General features: G+C 41.9%; 1 protein-coding gene across 9 annotated transcripts in view; it reads left to right on the top strand.

The window, feature by feature from the left end:
• TENM1 (teneurin transmembrane protein 1) overlaps positions 1-12,280 on the top strand; it is a 349,493-nt gene extending 337,213 nt beyond the window's left edge. For all 9 annotated transcript variants that reach the window (XM_041119091.1, XM_041119089.1, XM_041119090.1 and 6 more), the window contains 4 exons: positions 2,668-3,055; positions 3,735-4,955; positions 5,433-5,575; positions 7,048-12,280. In XM_041119091.1, the coding sequence (XP_040975025.1) occupies positions 2,668-3,055; positions 3,735-4,955; positions 5,433-5,575; positions 7,048-7,806 (2,511 nt within the window). In that variant the 3' untranslated portion in view covers positions 7,807-12,280. The remainder of the gene's footprint in view (positions 1-2,667; positions 3,056-3,734; positions 4,956-5,432; positions 5,576-7,047) is intronic.
• The last annotated feature ends 803 nt before the right edge of the window (positions 12,281-13,083 follow it).

Here is a 13,083-nt window from a genome sequence, read left to right as displayed (position 1 = left end):
AAATGGCAAAAGATTACTGAATCAGGTAGCAGCAGGCTTGGGTTATGCTGTAACTTGTCATTAAAATTATTGAAAGTCATACACACTATGGACATAATCTTCCAGCTATTTAATGTACTTTCATCACTGTTTGTTCCTTGTGCCAAAAAAAGATGAATTCCCTGTCAAAATTAGACATTGAGATATCATTTTGTGGCTCCATTAAAGTCAATAACTCATTGTGTTAATTATATAATGATTGCTAAAGGTTGTCTGAAACCTCGTAAGACCCAATGATTCCTTTTATCAAAAAATCAATTATATAGGTCGCTTCCAATTCATAATTATTTAATTTTTCATTTTTTAGCACTTGAGTTAATTGTACATCTTCAAAAATCTCTACCCCTTCCAAAATTAGCCCCAATAATTTAGGTTTGAAAAAGCACTATGATAGTAGCACTGTAAATAATTTTTACTGATGAGATTCAGTTCCTCTTGTTTTGGTCACTTTCCTCAATTAGTTAATGGTGTTATAAAATCTCCTGAATACTCCAAGCTTGCTTCCAAAATCCTGCCGTTTACCACCAGACAAAATAGAGGAGCGGCTGCATGTGTATGTTGGACAGAAATGACATCTAGTGGTGAAGCTCAGCATTTCTGTGTATTCCCAGTAGAGCTCCAAGTAATTGCCACTGGCTGTTTGTCTCGATATACCATGTGGCATCAATCATTACGTGGTTGACCAGGCTCTGGTTGCTTTTATAAAATGACAGCTTTTGGGATGTTTATGAGCTACCCTCTGAAATCCTTTAAAACAATTAGAACCCAATTTGTGCAAAGAGTTGAAAAATCTATTGTAATATTATTAGGATGAATTGGGAATTAATTTTTTTTCTCTTTATGGTATACTCTAATAGGCTAGAGAGGGTACTAAGTCTCAAACCCTTGTACTGTCTAACCTTTTACTATCCCAGACAAAAGTGGAAAAGCCACAAAATGCTGTAAAAATGGCACACAGGGGCACTAAAGTTATATTAGAGATGTTTCTGATCTTGTTATTCATACTCTGTCAATGGCAGACAGCTTAAAAACAGGCCCGGGAGCAGTATATAGAGAGAGGCGTCACATCAGTGCGAGGAGAGAGTTCAGCCAGTGGTTTACTGCAGATTGGGGACTCTTGACTGAAGGTGAAAACAAAATAAACACTGCGCGTGTTAGAAATGCTTGGCAGACCGGCAATAAAGCGATCAGAGAAAGCTCGGTGTAAAGGTCTGTCGTCACCAGTTGGCAGAGGGTAACTCGCGAGTGGCATATGTTGGTGCTGGCTGGCTTGTGTACAGGTGACAGATGTCTTTCACCAAGGGCAGGAAGAAATACATCTTGGGAGGGCAGGGGGCTGGGGGTGCAGAGAGGATGGCCAAGGCTTAGCCTATCTTTGGTCCTTTGAATAAGCACTTGGGTTATTTGTCAGAGCGAAGTGGCTTAGGGCCAATGTTACTTAACACATTGCAAGGCTAAGCGCTCAGTGTTTTCTTCCCAGAGAAGAGTTTTGAGCTTAAAGGAAAAAAAAGCCTTTTTTTCTGATTTCTTTCCCCAATGCTCTACGAAAAAGCAGCCACACTGTTCTTCATAACACTTTGTTTTCATGACGTCCCAATCATGCAGAAGCTGGACAAATTTGCTTATGTGCCTGGTAGGTTTGGGCTGTGAGCTAAGAACGGTGCAGTGTCAGCGCTCCGTCTCAGCTCAGACAGTGTGGCAAAGATGTGCAGTGCTCTCATCCAGCCAGGCCACTTGCTGGAGCTGGGGGAAGGCTACAAAGATCCCCCATTCATTTCCACTCTGTGTTTTCATTATGCTTGTTTTCAACGGTGCCTGTTCACCAGTGGGCTTGTACTCTGTGACACTGTGACTTTGCACGTGACTGGTGAAAAAGTTGACAGAACCCAAACTTTAAATTTGCACAGAAGAATGTCTGCCATGCTTGCACATTCGTCTGCCAAACAAACAAACCAGGTTTCGTTGACCAGCCACGATTAACTAACACAGGGCAAATATCAAGTACATGCGTAGAAATAGTTTTCTTTGTAAACGTCAAGAACCAGAGATAGACATAGTCACACCAAAGAACCTGCAGACTACTTTCATCCGTCTGTAAGCACGGAGATACTGTGACCTCTGGGGCAATGGGCATTTAATAGAAGACATACAGAAAAAGGGGTAGGTCTGTGCTAGAGATAGGCAGAGTGCAAATAAAAGCTAAACACCTTGCACACACCACTGAAAGCTTCCCCTTTCCACCTCCCCTAGAAACATCTGCTGGTGCAGATGCTCTGCCTGTGTGTGAGGAAGAGGCTCCCTCTGTTTTTGCTTCCTGGGAGGATGACCTAAATATTTCAAAGCAACATAGCAAGTCAGCATGAGGCTGAAATGCTACTGAGAGCCACATCTGCCTTCCAGTTTGGAGGTCCTTACCTCTAGACTTATTATTATTCTCCTCCTGTTTTATACCACCTTGCTGGCCAGGTCTCCTGGAGCTGAAAGCTTCACTTGGAATTGTACAGACAGTAAGAGCAAACAACAAGAGTGGGTGGTCGTTTCAGCATTTCCTTCACCTTCAGGCTCTCACTAGATGAATAATCATTTGCTTGATCAGCCACTTACACTGCCATTCCTGTTTGATTGCAGTCCGTGATGCTCCTGTTGCACAGCCAGCGCCGCTACATCTTTGAGTACGACCAGTCCGACTACCTGCTCTCGGTCACCATGCCGAGCATGGTGCGCCATGCCTTGCAAACCATGCTGTCCGTCGGGTACTACCGCAACATCTACACCCCTCCAGACAGCAACGCGGCTTTCATACAGGACGTCACCAGAGACGGACGGCTTCTGCAAACATTATATCCTGGGACAGGACGCAGAGTCCTTTACAAATACACCAAACAGTCCCGAATTTCCGAGATTCTCTATGATACTACTCAAGTCACGTTCACCTACGAGGAATCTTCTGGGGTTATTAAAACAATACATTTAATGCACGATGGGTTCATCTGTACCATCAGATACAGGCAAACAGGTTTGTGTAACTGTCCACTTTTTGCTAAAGTTTTTGGCCCTGATCCTGCACTCACCTGGCATGAATTTCCATTATTTTTATGTCTACAAGTTCTTATATTTTATGTTTCAATAGAAAAATGTATGTGTGTATCTCTACGTCTGTGTCCATAGGCATATATAGCTGTCCCATTTGAAATACAGTTTTCTTTTTATTGCTTGGTATGGAGTAGCTCTTATAATGTTTGATTGTTTTTATTCCACTGTGTGGATATTTGCTAAATACTAAATCAAGTTGTTTTATTGTTTGTATTTCCAAGTTTCCCGTTTATACCATAATATAACATAAATTCAAAAGGAATGTTTATATGAGGAAGGAAATCACCATGTAAAATAAATTTAGTTTAGAATTATCTTGTAAGCAAATAGAAATCATAATTATGAATAAAATAGCATTCATTTAAACAAATGTTAATAAAATATAGATATTTTTGTAGAGCGAGCATTAATAAAGGTTTGTGAGAGAATAATCTAACATATTCTTAGTTAATGGTATTTTCTGAGAGAGTCAACTAGCAATAAGGCTTAAGGGTATATATGAGTTCACCGCCTGTTTGTGCTAGATCTGTAGGGTAAGTATACTGTGGACGTAATTCATTATTTTTCTTGCTTTTCCTTTTTCACCTATTTGTTTTGGACAGGTCCGCTTATTGGTCGCCAGATCTTCAGGTTTAGTGAAGAAGGGCTTGTAAACGCCAGATTTGACTACAGCTATAACAACTTCCGTGTCACGAGCATGCAGGCCATGATAAACGAGACGCCTCTTCCCATAGATCTGTACCGTTACGTCGATGTTTCTGGCAGGACTGAACAATTTGGAAAATTCAGTGTAATTAATTATGATTTAAACCAAGTTATAACCACCACTGTGATGAAGCATACCAAAATTTTTAGTGCTAATGGTCAGGTGATTGAAGTACAGTATGAAATTCTCAAGTCTATCGCTTACTGGATGACCATCCAGTATGATAATATGGGTCGTATGGTGATCTGTGATATACGCGTAGGTGTAGATGCCAATATAACGAGATATTTTTATGAGTATGATGCTGATGGTCAACTTCAGACCGTGTCTGTGAATGATAAAACCCAGTGGCGCTACAGCTATGACCTTAATGGCAACATCAACTTGCTGAGCCACGGAAACAGTGCGCGCCTCACTCCTCTCAGATACGATCTGAGAGATCGCATTACCAGACTTGGAGAAATTCAATATAAAATGGACGAAGATGGGTTTCTCAGGCAAAGAGGCAATGAGATCTTTGAGTACAACTCTAACGGTCTGCTGAACAAGGCATACAACAAAGTGTCTGGCTGGAGTGTGCAATACTGTTACGATGGTCTTGGAAGACGAGTTGCAAGCAAATCAAGCCTAGGTCAACACTTACAGTTCTTCTACGCTGATCTCTCCAACCCAATAAGAGTTACTCACTTGTACAATCATACTAGCTCGGAAATAACATCCCTATATTATGATCTTCAAGGTCATCTCATTGCGATGGAATTAAGCAGTGGAGAAGAGTATTATGTCGCTTGTGATAACACTGGAACACCTCTAGCTGTATTCAGCAGTCGGGGCCAAGTCATAAAAGAGATTTTGTACACCCCATATGGAGAGATCTACCAGGACACTAATCCAGATTTCCAGGTTATCATTGGTTTTCATGGAGGGCTTTATGATTCTCTTACTAAATTAGTTCATCTGGGTCAGCGGGACTATGACGTCATTGCTGGTCGGTGGACAACACCAAATCATCATATATGGAAACACCTGAATGCTGTCCCACAACCATTTAATCTCTACTCATTTGAAAATAATTACCCAGTTGGCAGAATCCAAGACGTTGCTAAGTATACAACAGGTAAAAGTAACATGTTTCTCATGAAAATACAATTTTTTATCAGATTCTGGTATGGATTCAAGACTTGCATACATCCAAAGTTACTATTTGGCTCTAATTTACATATATTAAAGTCATTTCTTTAATACATGACATCCTACTGAGCTTGATCTGTTTCCTATAGCCTTTATGATAACCAAGAAGATAATTAATAGTTGTGTCTGCTGCTTTTCTAAGTGCTAAAATTAGGGGAAGAATGGAGGCAGCTTAATTTGAATTTTTTCCATTATAAATAGATAGAAGGTACACTATTGATTTGAGTATAGCTGTGCTTTGTAATCAAATAATTTGTTTGCTACAATAAATGCTGTAACCAGTACTGAAAACATAAATTGATGTGAAATCATTATTTCTGCATAGCTGGGATTTCTGCAGACTACCCTCACTTTTTCTAGGATTTATGTGCCTTATTGCCAGCATCCTTTCCTTGTTTTGTAGACATTGGAAGTTGGCTAGAGCTGTTTGGTTTCCAGTTGCACAACGTACTACCTGGATTCCCGAAACCAGAGATAGAAGCTTTGGAGACAACATACGAGCTTCTACAGCTTCAAACAAAAACCCAAGAGTGGGACCCTGGAAAGGTTAGCAAAAACTCTGTTCAGCTGCTTCTCATACTAAATTAAGGAATTTTATTAGAAAGTACTGGACACCAAGGAAACAATGTGACTCTGTCTTTCAACATAATAGGCAAGGCAAATAGTATAACAATGCTAGAAACTTCAATATTGTCAATTATGTACTGGCATCAGAGTGGAGGAGAGTTTTAAGGAGAAGCTTTTAGCAACACAGCGAAGGAACTTTGCAGGTGTTTACAAAGAAACAATCCAAATTTAAGGGGCAGGATAGGCAAAAGGGTAAAAGTGTTTGTGTGAAAATTGAAAAAGCTACAAAAATTTTGTGGGATTAAAAAATTAAACTAACAGATTTTCATCTTTGTTAGCAAAGATGCCACAAGAGATGCAAAATCACTGAGGGGATAAACAGCTTTACATGTCTGTACCTCTGCATAATAATGGCAGGAAAACAGAAATGTTGCTATGGATTTGTACAGGGGTCTGTAAAATTCAACCTTGCTCCGGGGCTTATTTTCAGTAAAGAAGAGCCACACAGCAGCTATCAGGGTCTAGCAATCAATGTAACTGCAACAGGACTGACTACCGATGTTCTGAGCAGGCGTTCACGTTTTGCATTTGACCATACAAGCATCTGTTAACAAAGAACTATGATTTTGCAAAGATGAGAGAGGGAAGATGCCTTTTCTCTAATGTAGTCAGGAAAAGGAAGTATAAAGTGTTGTGAATTTACGTTCCTAGCACTTAACACACTTCTTTTCCCATGCACAAATGACTGCACAAAGTGCAGAGGGCTGGAGGGTCAGAGTTCGTTCCAGATGTAGGAGCATGTCCATGTTAAATTGTCACTGAGATATTAAAGAAGATATTAAAAAGGCACAGGAAAAGTGTAGTGATAGGTATAGTGTTAAAAGACAAGTAGATGGTTGGAATGAGATTATTTTTTTTAGCCTCATTGGGGAGCAAGATCTACAGATCTGATGTACTTGCGTGGTTCCTATTGTTCTAGTGTCTTGAGACCTTCACAGCCTGCTTTCCTTAAAGAATGGGCTATAAAAACTGTTACTGCTGTTTTACAGAAGACATAATTAGACACACAGAGACTAAGCATAGAATCATGTGAAAGAGCACAGCTTTGAGTTCAGCTTTCCCATGCCTAAGAGTCAAAAGACCAGCCATTACAGTAACAATTCAAGAGGGGAGGAAGCAAAAAAAGGAAGAATAAGTACGAAAATAGGATTTGTGATAAACACATTTTCCATTTGTTTTTCTAGAAACAAAAGAGTCCAAGAGACAGAAAGCAATACTTTAGGTGATTAGAAAGCCTGTGCATATACCCAGGCTCTGTAGATGTGCACAATGTTTTCCAAACAAACTGAAGATCCATTCCAAGCAATTAAGAGATTAGTAGGGTCTGTGAGACACTATAATGAACTGCAGGGTGCTTCACCTGCAAACTTTATTGCTATTTTATTTTGCAGACTATTCTTGGTATTCAGTGTGAGCTCCAAAAGCAACTCCGAAACTTTATATCCTTGGATCAACTTCCTATGACACCCAGGTATAGCGATGGCAAGTGCTATGAGGGAGTGAAACAACCGAGATTTGCAGCTATTCCTTCAGTATTCGGCAAAGGCATCAAATTCGCTATAAAGGATGGTATCGTGACAGCTGACATTATAGGCGTGGCTAACGAGGACAGCCGGCGCATTGCTGCCATCCTCAACAACGCTCACTATCTGGAGAACTTGCATTTCACCATAGAGGGCCGAGACACGCATTACTTCATCAAGCTGGGGTCTTTGGAAGAAGATTTGGCCCTAATCGGCAACACCGGAGGACGACGCATCTTGGAGAATGGCGTCAACGTCACAGTGTCGCAGATGACTTCTGTGATCAATGGGAGGACTAGACGCTTTGCTGACATCCAGCTCCAGCACGGCGCGCTGTGCTTTAATGTTCGGTATGGAACAACGGTGGAAGAAGAGAAGAACCATGTCTTAGAGATAGCCAGGCAGAGAGCCGTGGCTCAGGCCTGGACTAAGGAGCAGAGACGGCTGCAGGAAGGGGAAGAAGGTATTCGGGCATGGACAGATGGAGAGAAACAGCAGCTTTTAAGCACTGGGCGGGTACAAGGCTACGATGGATATTTTGTTTTATCTGTGGAGCAGTATCTGGAACTTTCTGACAGTGCCAATAATATTCACTTTATGAGACAGAGTGAAATAGGCAGAAGGTAACAAAGAAAATCTCTGCCTTTGCGTCACCAAAGACTGCCTGTTTTTAAACGTAAAATGGTTTATTGTATTGGTTTTTCTAGATCAGAACTCTGTATATATAAATATAGAGGAAAAAACATATCCAACTGCCTTTAAATGTGACAGAAGATGGTATTTTAATATTGTTCGTTTAACTCTTTGAGAGATGACAGTGACGATTTTTAGTTCTTGTGTGGCAGTATTCAAAAATTGCAGAAGCAGAGTCCTGACAGCTGAGCAGCGCGACCTGCGCGCGAGGTGCCCGGGGTGACACCGCACATGCGGGGTAGGGGAGAGCGCAGCGTGCTCTGCCTTCTTCTAAAGAAAGAAACGCGACTTTTTTGTTGTTGTTGATTTAATAATTCACCAATTATTTAAAAGGTTACAGAGCCTGATTCTGCAACCCATATTTACTGGGTAGTTTTTATCCCAGTGAGATCTCCCGTAAGTTTAAGGGATTGCGTACAGAAACCAGACTGTGTATGGAAACTTCAGAGTTGCTCACCAACCCCGCACATGTCATTCCTCACAGCTATGATCTAAGGGATTTTCTAACCTGGGAAACCTGACTTGTGTTGGATACAGTACGTAAATGGCCTTTAGCTTTGCTCGGCCGTAGCCACCTCTCAGCCCCTCAGCGATGAACGCCACGTTGCGTCTACTTTTGCACGGAGGGGCCTCTCTGCCAAGGTTTCCCTCGGCGCTGGGTTATGCTGGAGTCCGGCAGCACATGTAGAGCTGCCGATCTTCCCGGCGGAGAGGCGCAGGGCGGCACCGTGCCGCTGGGCTTCAGCCGGGCGTCAGGGGCGGCCAAAGGAGGGCTTTGGGAGCACTGTGGTCAACCGGAGTGTCTCCGCTGACATCAGTGTGCTCCAGACTGGGCTTTAACTCAGTGCTTTTGGGACGACCCTCGTTACCCAGCTGGGAGGGCGCACACGGTGCGGTAACAGCAAGCCATGCAGGATCGGTCCTGCCTGTAGTCGTGGGGCCAGGACTCGTCTTTGCACAGATCGTTTGGAAATTGCAGTGTTGTTGGGTTTAGGCATCGCGTTCTTTTCATCTCAAATTAATAATCCTGTCGTATTACTCATTTTTTCGAGTCTGAAGAAGATTGGTGGGTTGGGAGTTGATGAACCTAAGTGTGGATAGTAAATATGTTGATAAACGTAGAACATTTTGGGGATGACTCTTCACTTTTCAGCTCAATCTCTAGAGCACATAGAAAAGCATTATATTGCATGGACAGAAATTTTTATTTCCCAAGGTATCATGTGCTGCTGGCACAGTTATTTCATAGCAGAGTAGGTGATCCTTCTTTCAGCTTGTCATTTTTAAAGGACCTGATTATCAGGAGGTGGGGAGGGCACACGGGGAGGGGGGGACGGGCAAGCAGATTTCCTTTACTGACTTTCAGAGGGAGCTAGAAGTCTTGTTATAGAGCCTGTGTATCCGTAACAGTGATGTTATTGCACATTTCTTTCAAAACAGACATAGTAAATATATTGAAACAATTTCTGCTCATATTTATTGAAGCCAACAAAGTGCTTTCTTTGTCTTTCTTCCTTTCTTTCCAGTTTTCTTTTTTCCCTTGTTTTTGGGCAAGTGGAGCAGACTGTACCAAAGTTAGAGATGAGCCTGAACTGGCGCCTGAGACCCGAACCCCCGCAGGGGTTTGAACTGGGCTCTCAGCCTCACACCATTAGCGTCTCTTTCCAGACTCCTTCCGCTCCTCCGGGAGCCAGCGCAGCTTTGGGGGTGCAGGATCAGGCCGAGTGAGAGCCTGGCCCCTAAAACCCCCCTCTACTCCCCGGCCGGGGGGAATTAACGGACCAAAACCTGCACATACGCATTTTGATCGGGCTCATCATTAACTAACGTACAGAATTGGGAGCTGACAACAGCCAGGTTTGACAGCTCTGATTTCTGTAATTTTCCATACGATCACGGAGAATTTGAATACCTCCACACCAGCCTAAAAATGGACCTTCAAATCCTTGAGCCTCTAATATGCTTTTAATCAATGGAAGAATAATTTATGAATTGTATATAGAGAGTGCATTCATAAACGTGATGATGTATTTTATCACTGATCCAAGATGTCAATATTAGAGTCTATTTTACTTATATTTTAAGCAATTATACTTTTTTGCAATTCACTAATGAGGATCATTTTCAAACTGCTTTAAATATCCATTATAAACAAATATTTGAAGCTATTAGAATTACCTTGAACTGTGCATTTCTAGTATGTAATACATATTTAGTTAGCTTGTGCCTTTAGTTTCTTAAAGTTATATTTGTATTATATGCAGGAAATGCACTTTGTATTACCTACAGCTGTGTTTTTTAATACTGCCTTGATTACTGTTGTTCTCATATTATGCCAAAAGGTCAAAGAGTGAAATGTGTTACAAGTTTGTCTCTGAAGGTAGATTTGGCATTTTCCCAGTTCCTGGGTGCAGTCTAAGGTACATTTTTGAACAATATTTCTTACGAGAATATGGATGTATAAAGAATCACATGACATTACATGGCCCGGTTACAAAAGCAAAAAAAAAAAAAAGCCTTCATCGTAACAGTTTCAGAAATTTAGGAAACTAAATATAAATGTCGTGCTGAGTTGACAGTGCTAAAGAAACGAGTTACTACTGAAAGAGCACTGGAGACTGAAGTCATAGCTACACGTGGGCCAGCCAGCAGTGATTCGTGAGAACTAAGCAAACAAGTAGTTTTGGACCATCTTGTTCATGAACAACCTCAGATGGAGGCAGGGAATATTTCAGTCTCCATTATTTTTTTTCCTTTGTAGTTAGACCAATTTCTCACTGTTGTTTTTTGTAGTTTTCCTTTCTTCTTTTTTGTTTTTTTTTAATTTTGCACTATAGCCTAGAGACCCAAATGAGAAAAAAAGAAAAATAATGGCATGGAAATTTTTACTGTTATTTAGATCAGATAATTTGATGCTAGCATTCTGCACTGCAAACAAGGTTCTGAAAGTGGAAAAAAATAAAATAAAATAAATAAAGTAAAATAAAATAAAATAAAATAAAAACCACTATTGCACACTAACCTGTAGCAAAGCACCTACCATGAGAAATACGTGCTATATTTTTTATGACAGCCAAACAAATAGTGTGTACAAGTAATGTTTCCTTTGCTTTCATATTTATTTAGCAAATCTAGAACATTTCAAAGGTATAAATATATATATATAGATATCTATGTAGAACATAGCCAAATAAATATATATGAACTGGTCAATGTGCATCTCGGTATACACATCCTAGCTGTTTGGTTTGAGCTCTTTAACGTCCTCTCAGTCGTCCACTAGCTAGGTAGACGCGGCCTCTCTTTTTGGCCGCGAGCGCTCCCGAAGCTCCGGCGTCCCAGCCCTGCGCTCCCCCGGCCGCCGAGCCCCCGCTCCGCCGGCGGCCGGGCCGGGCTTACGGAGCGGCAGCCGCCTTCCCGCCGTGAGCGATGGCCATCGGTGCTGCTGGAAGCCGAGGTACGGTTCCGAAGGGGGAAGTGGTTTGGGCAGAGGAGCTCCTATTTTTTAGCCTGAGCAAAACGAGCTCGGCACATCCCTGGCAGGGCGTTCGCGTGCTCGGGGGGATTCGCCGTAGCGCGGCTGATCTAGCGTGGCGACACTCGGATCAGGCTGCCGCCGATAGCCGTAAGGGTTTTCCCCGTCAAATGCTGACTGTTATTTAAACCTCTCCTTGATACAAAACATTACCGGGTCGAAAGTGCCCTGACTGCCAGAGGAATCGCTTCTCGGCAGAAACTGGGAACGGTGGAGTCGGACTCGCTGTGGATTTGTCCGGGCATTTGTCACCTGCCATTATTTGTCTAAGGAAACGTGTTTTGACAATTTCCAGTTTTTCCTTAGATCTCGTGTGGACTTTAGACTTTTAATAAATGTTAGTATATCAGATCGTGTCCTTGACAGTATTTTACTTGTATGAACCATGATAATACATTAAAATCCTCATACTCTTCAGGCAGAAGTGTCAATAAATGAGAAAGAGAAGCATAGCATACGATATATGTCAAAGTAACGTTCCTTTTTAGCTTTCTCATCAACAGTAAAAATGTTTACAATGTATGCCAAGATCTTCAGTTTCTGTCTAACACCAGTTAGAGGTTCTGATCTTACAGAAATTGTGTTATAATGGCCTCAGCCTCGTTGCTAGGAAACAATAGATCCCAATTTTTTTATTCCTGCTCTAACTCCTGTGCTGAATAGTGACTGGATACTGTACAGGTTTATGTTATATGGCTGCAGTTAAATGGTCTGATGCATTTTGCTCTGGGTTTCAGACCAGAAGCATGCATTTTCTACAAGAACATCCCAGCAACACGCTGTAAATATTAAAAGTTAATATATTATGTGTCGATATTTGAAAAAGAAAGTACTTTGACTATTTCATTTTTAAAAAATAAAGGTGCAAACTGATGGTGTGTGACATTGTCTTTGTTTACACCATGTATTTGGGATGTTCTGGTCGTGTCAGTAGAAGGTGCTTCCATACAGCTAAATAAGGGCTTCAGACAATATTGGTTGATTCAAAAGTTGGGGGGCAGGGGGTTGCTAGCAAGATTTAATTTTACTTCCGATTCACCAAAGTGCATGCATATAACTCTGCAGGTTTCACTGCAGCTGAAATCACAGGCAGTTTCTGTGCACAGGTTATTACATTTCATCAGAACAAATGTGAGACAGAAAAAAAAAAAAAAAATCTGCTAAATGCCTTCGCGCTCCCAAGAACCGAGTGGGTGAAGTCGACGGTGGTGGTAGGGGATGAGGAGCAAAGTTTAAGTACCTGCATGTTCTGTGGAGCTGCCTCAAAGAGATGATGATGAACGACTGTGTGTATCAAAAGTGTGCGCGTGAGGAAAAATAAAAAGCCCGGCACGTGCAGCAGAGAGGAAGAGACGGTAAACCAGAGGGGCAGAAGCAGTGTTTAAGGCTAAAGAAAAGGTTACATGGTGAAAAATAGATCGGAGCAGCTGGGTTGGGCAATAACCCAACGTGAGGGCTGAGGCTGCAAGAGCTGTGCTGGATGGATAAGAAGAAAGCAAGGCCAAAGGGGTGCTCTAGTAGAAAAGGGAGGAAAACCAGCCTGGGAGATGGTATTGATTTAGTGCTGCGGGAGGTCTGTCACGGCCGTAGCCGGGAAGTAGGGGAGGGCTTAGCGGAGACAAAACCAGAGCCGTAGCAGGATTAGTCGCTGCAGAGGAGCGGCGTTGCCTTTGCTG

Source organism: Aquila chrysaetos, chromosome 21 (assembly GCF_900496995.4).
Source record: "Aquila chrysaetos chrysaetos chromosome 21, bAquChr1.4, whole genome shotgun sequence".
Taxonomy (NCBI): domain Eukaryota; kingdom Metazoa; phylum Chordata; class Aves; order Accipitriformes; family Accipitridae; genus Aquila; species Aquila chrysaetos.
Note: the sequence above shows the minus strand (reverse complement) of the source record. Positions and strands in the feature narration are given on the sequence as shown.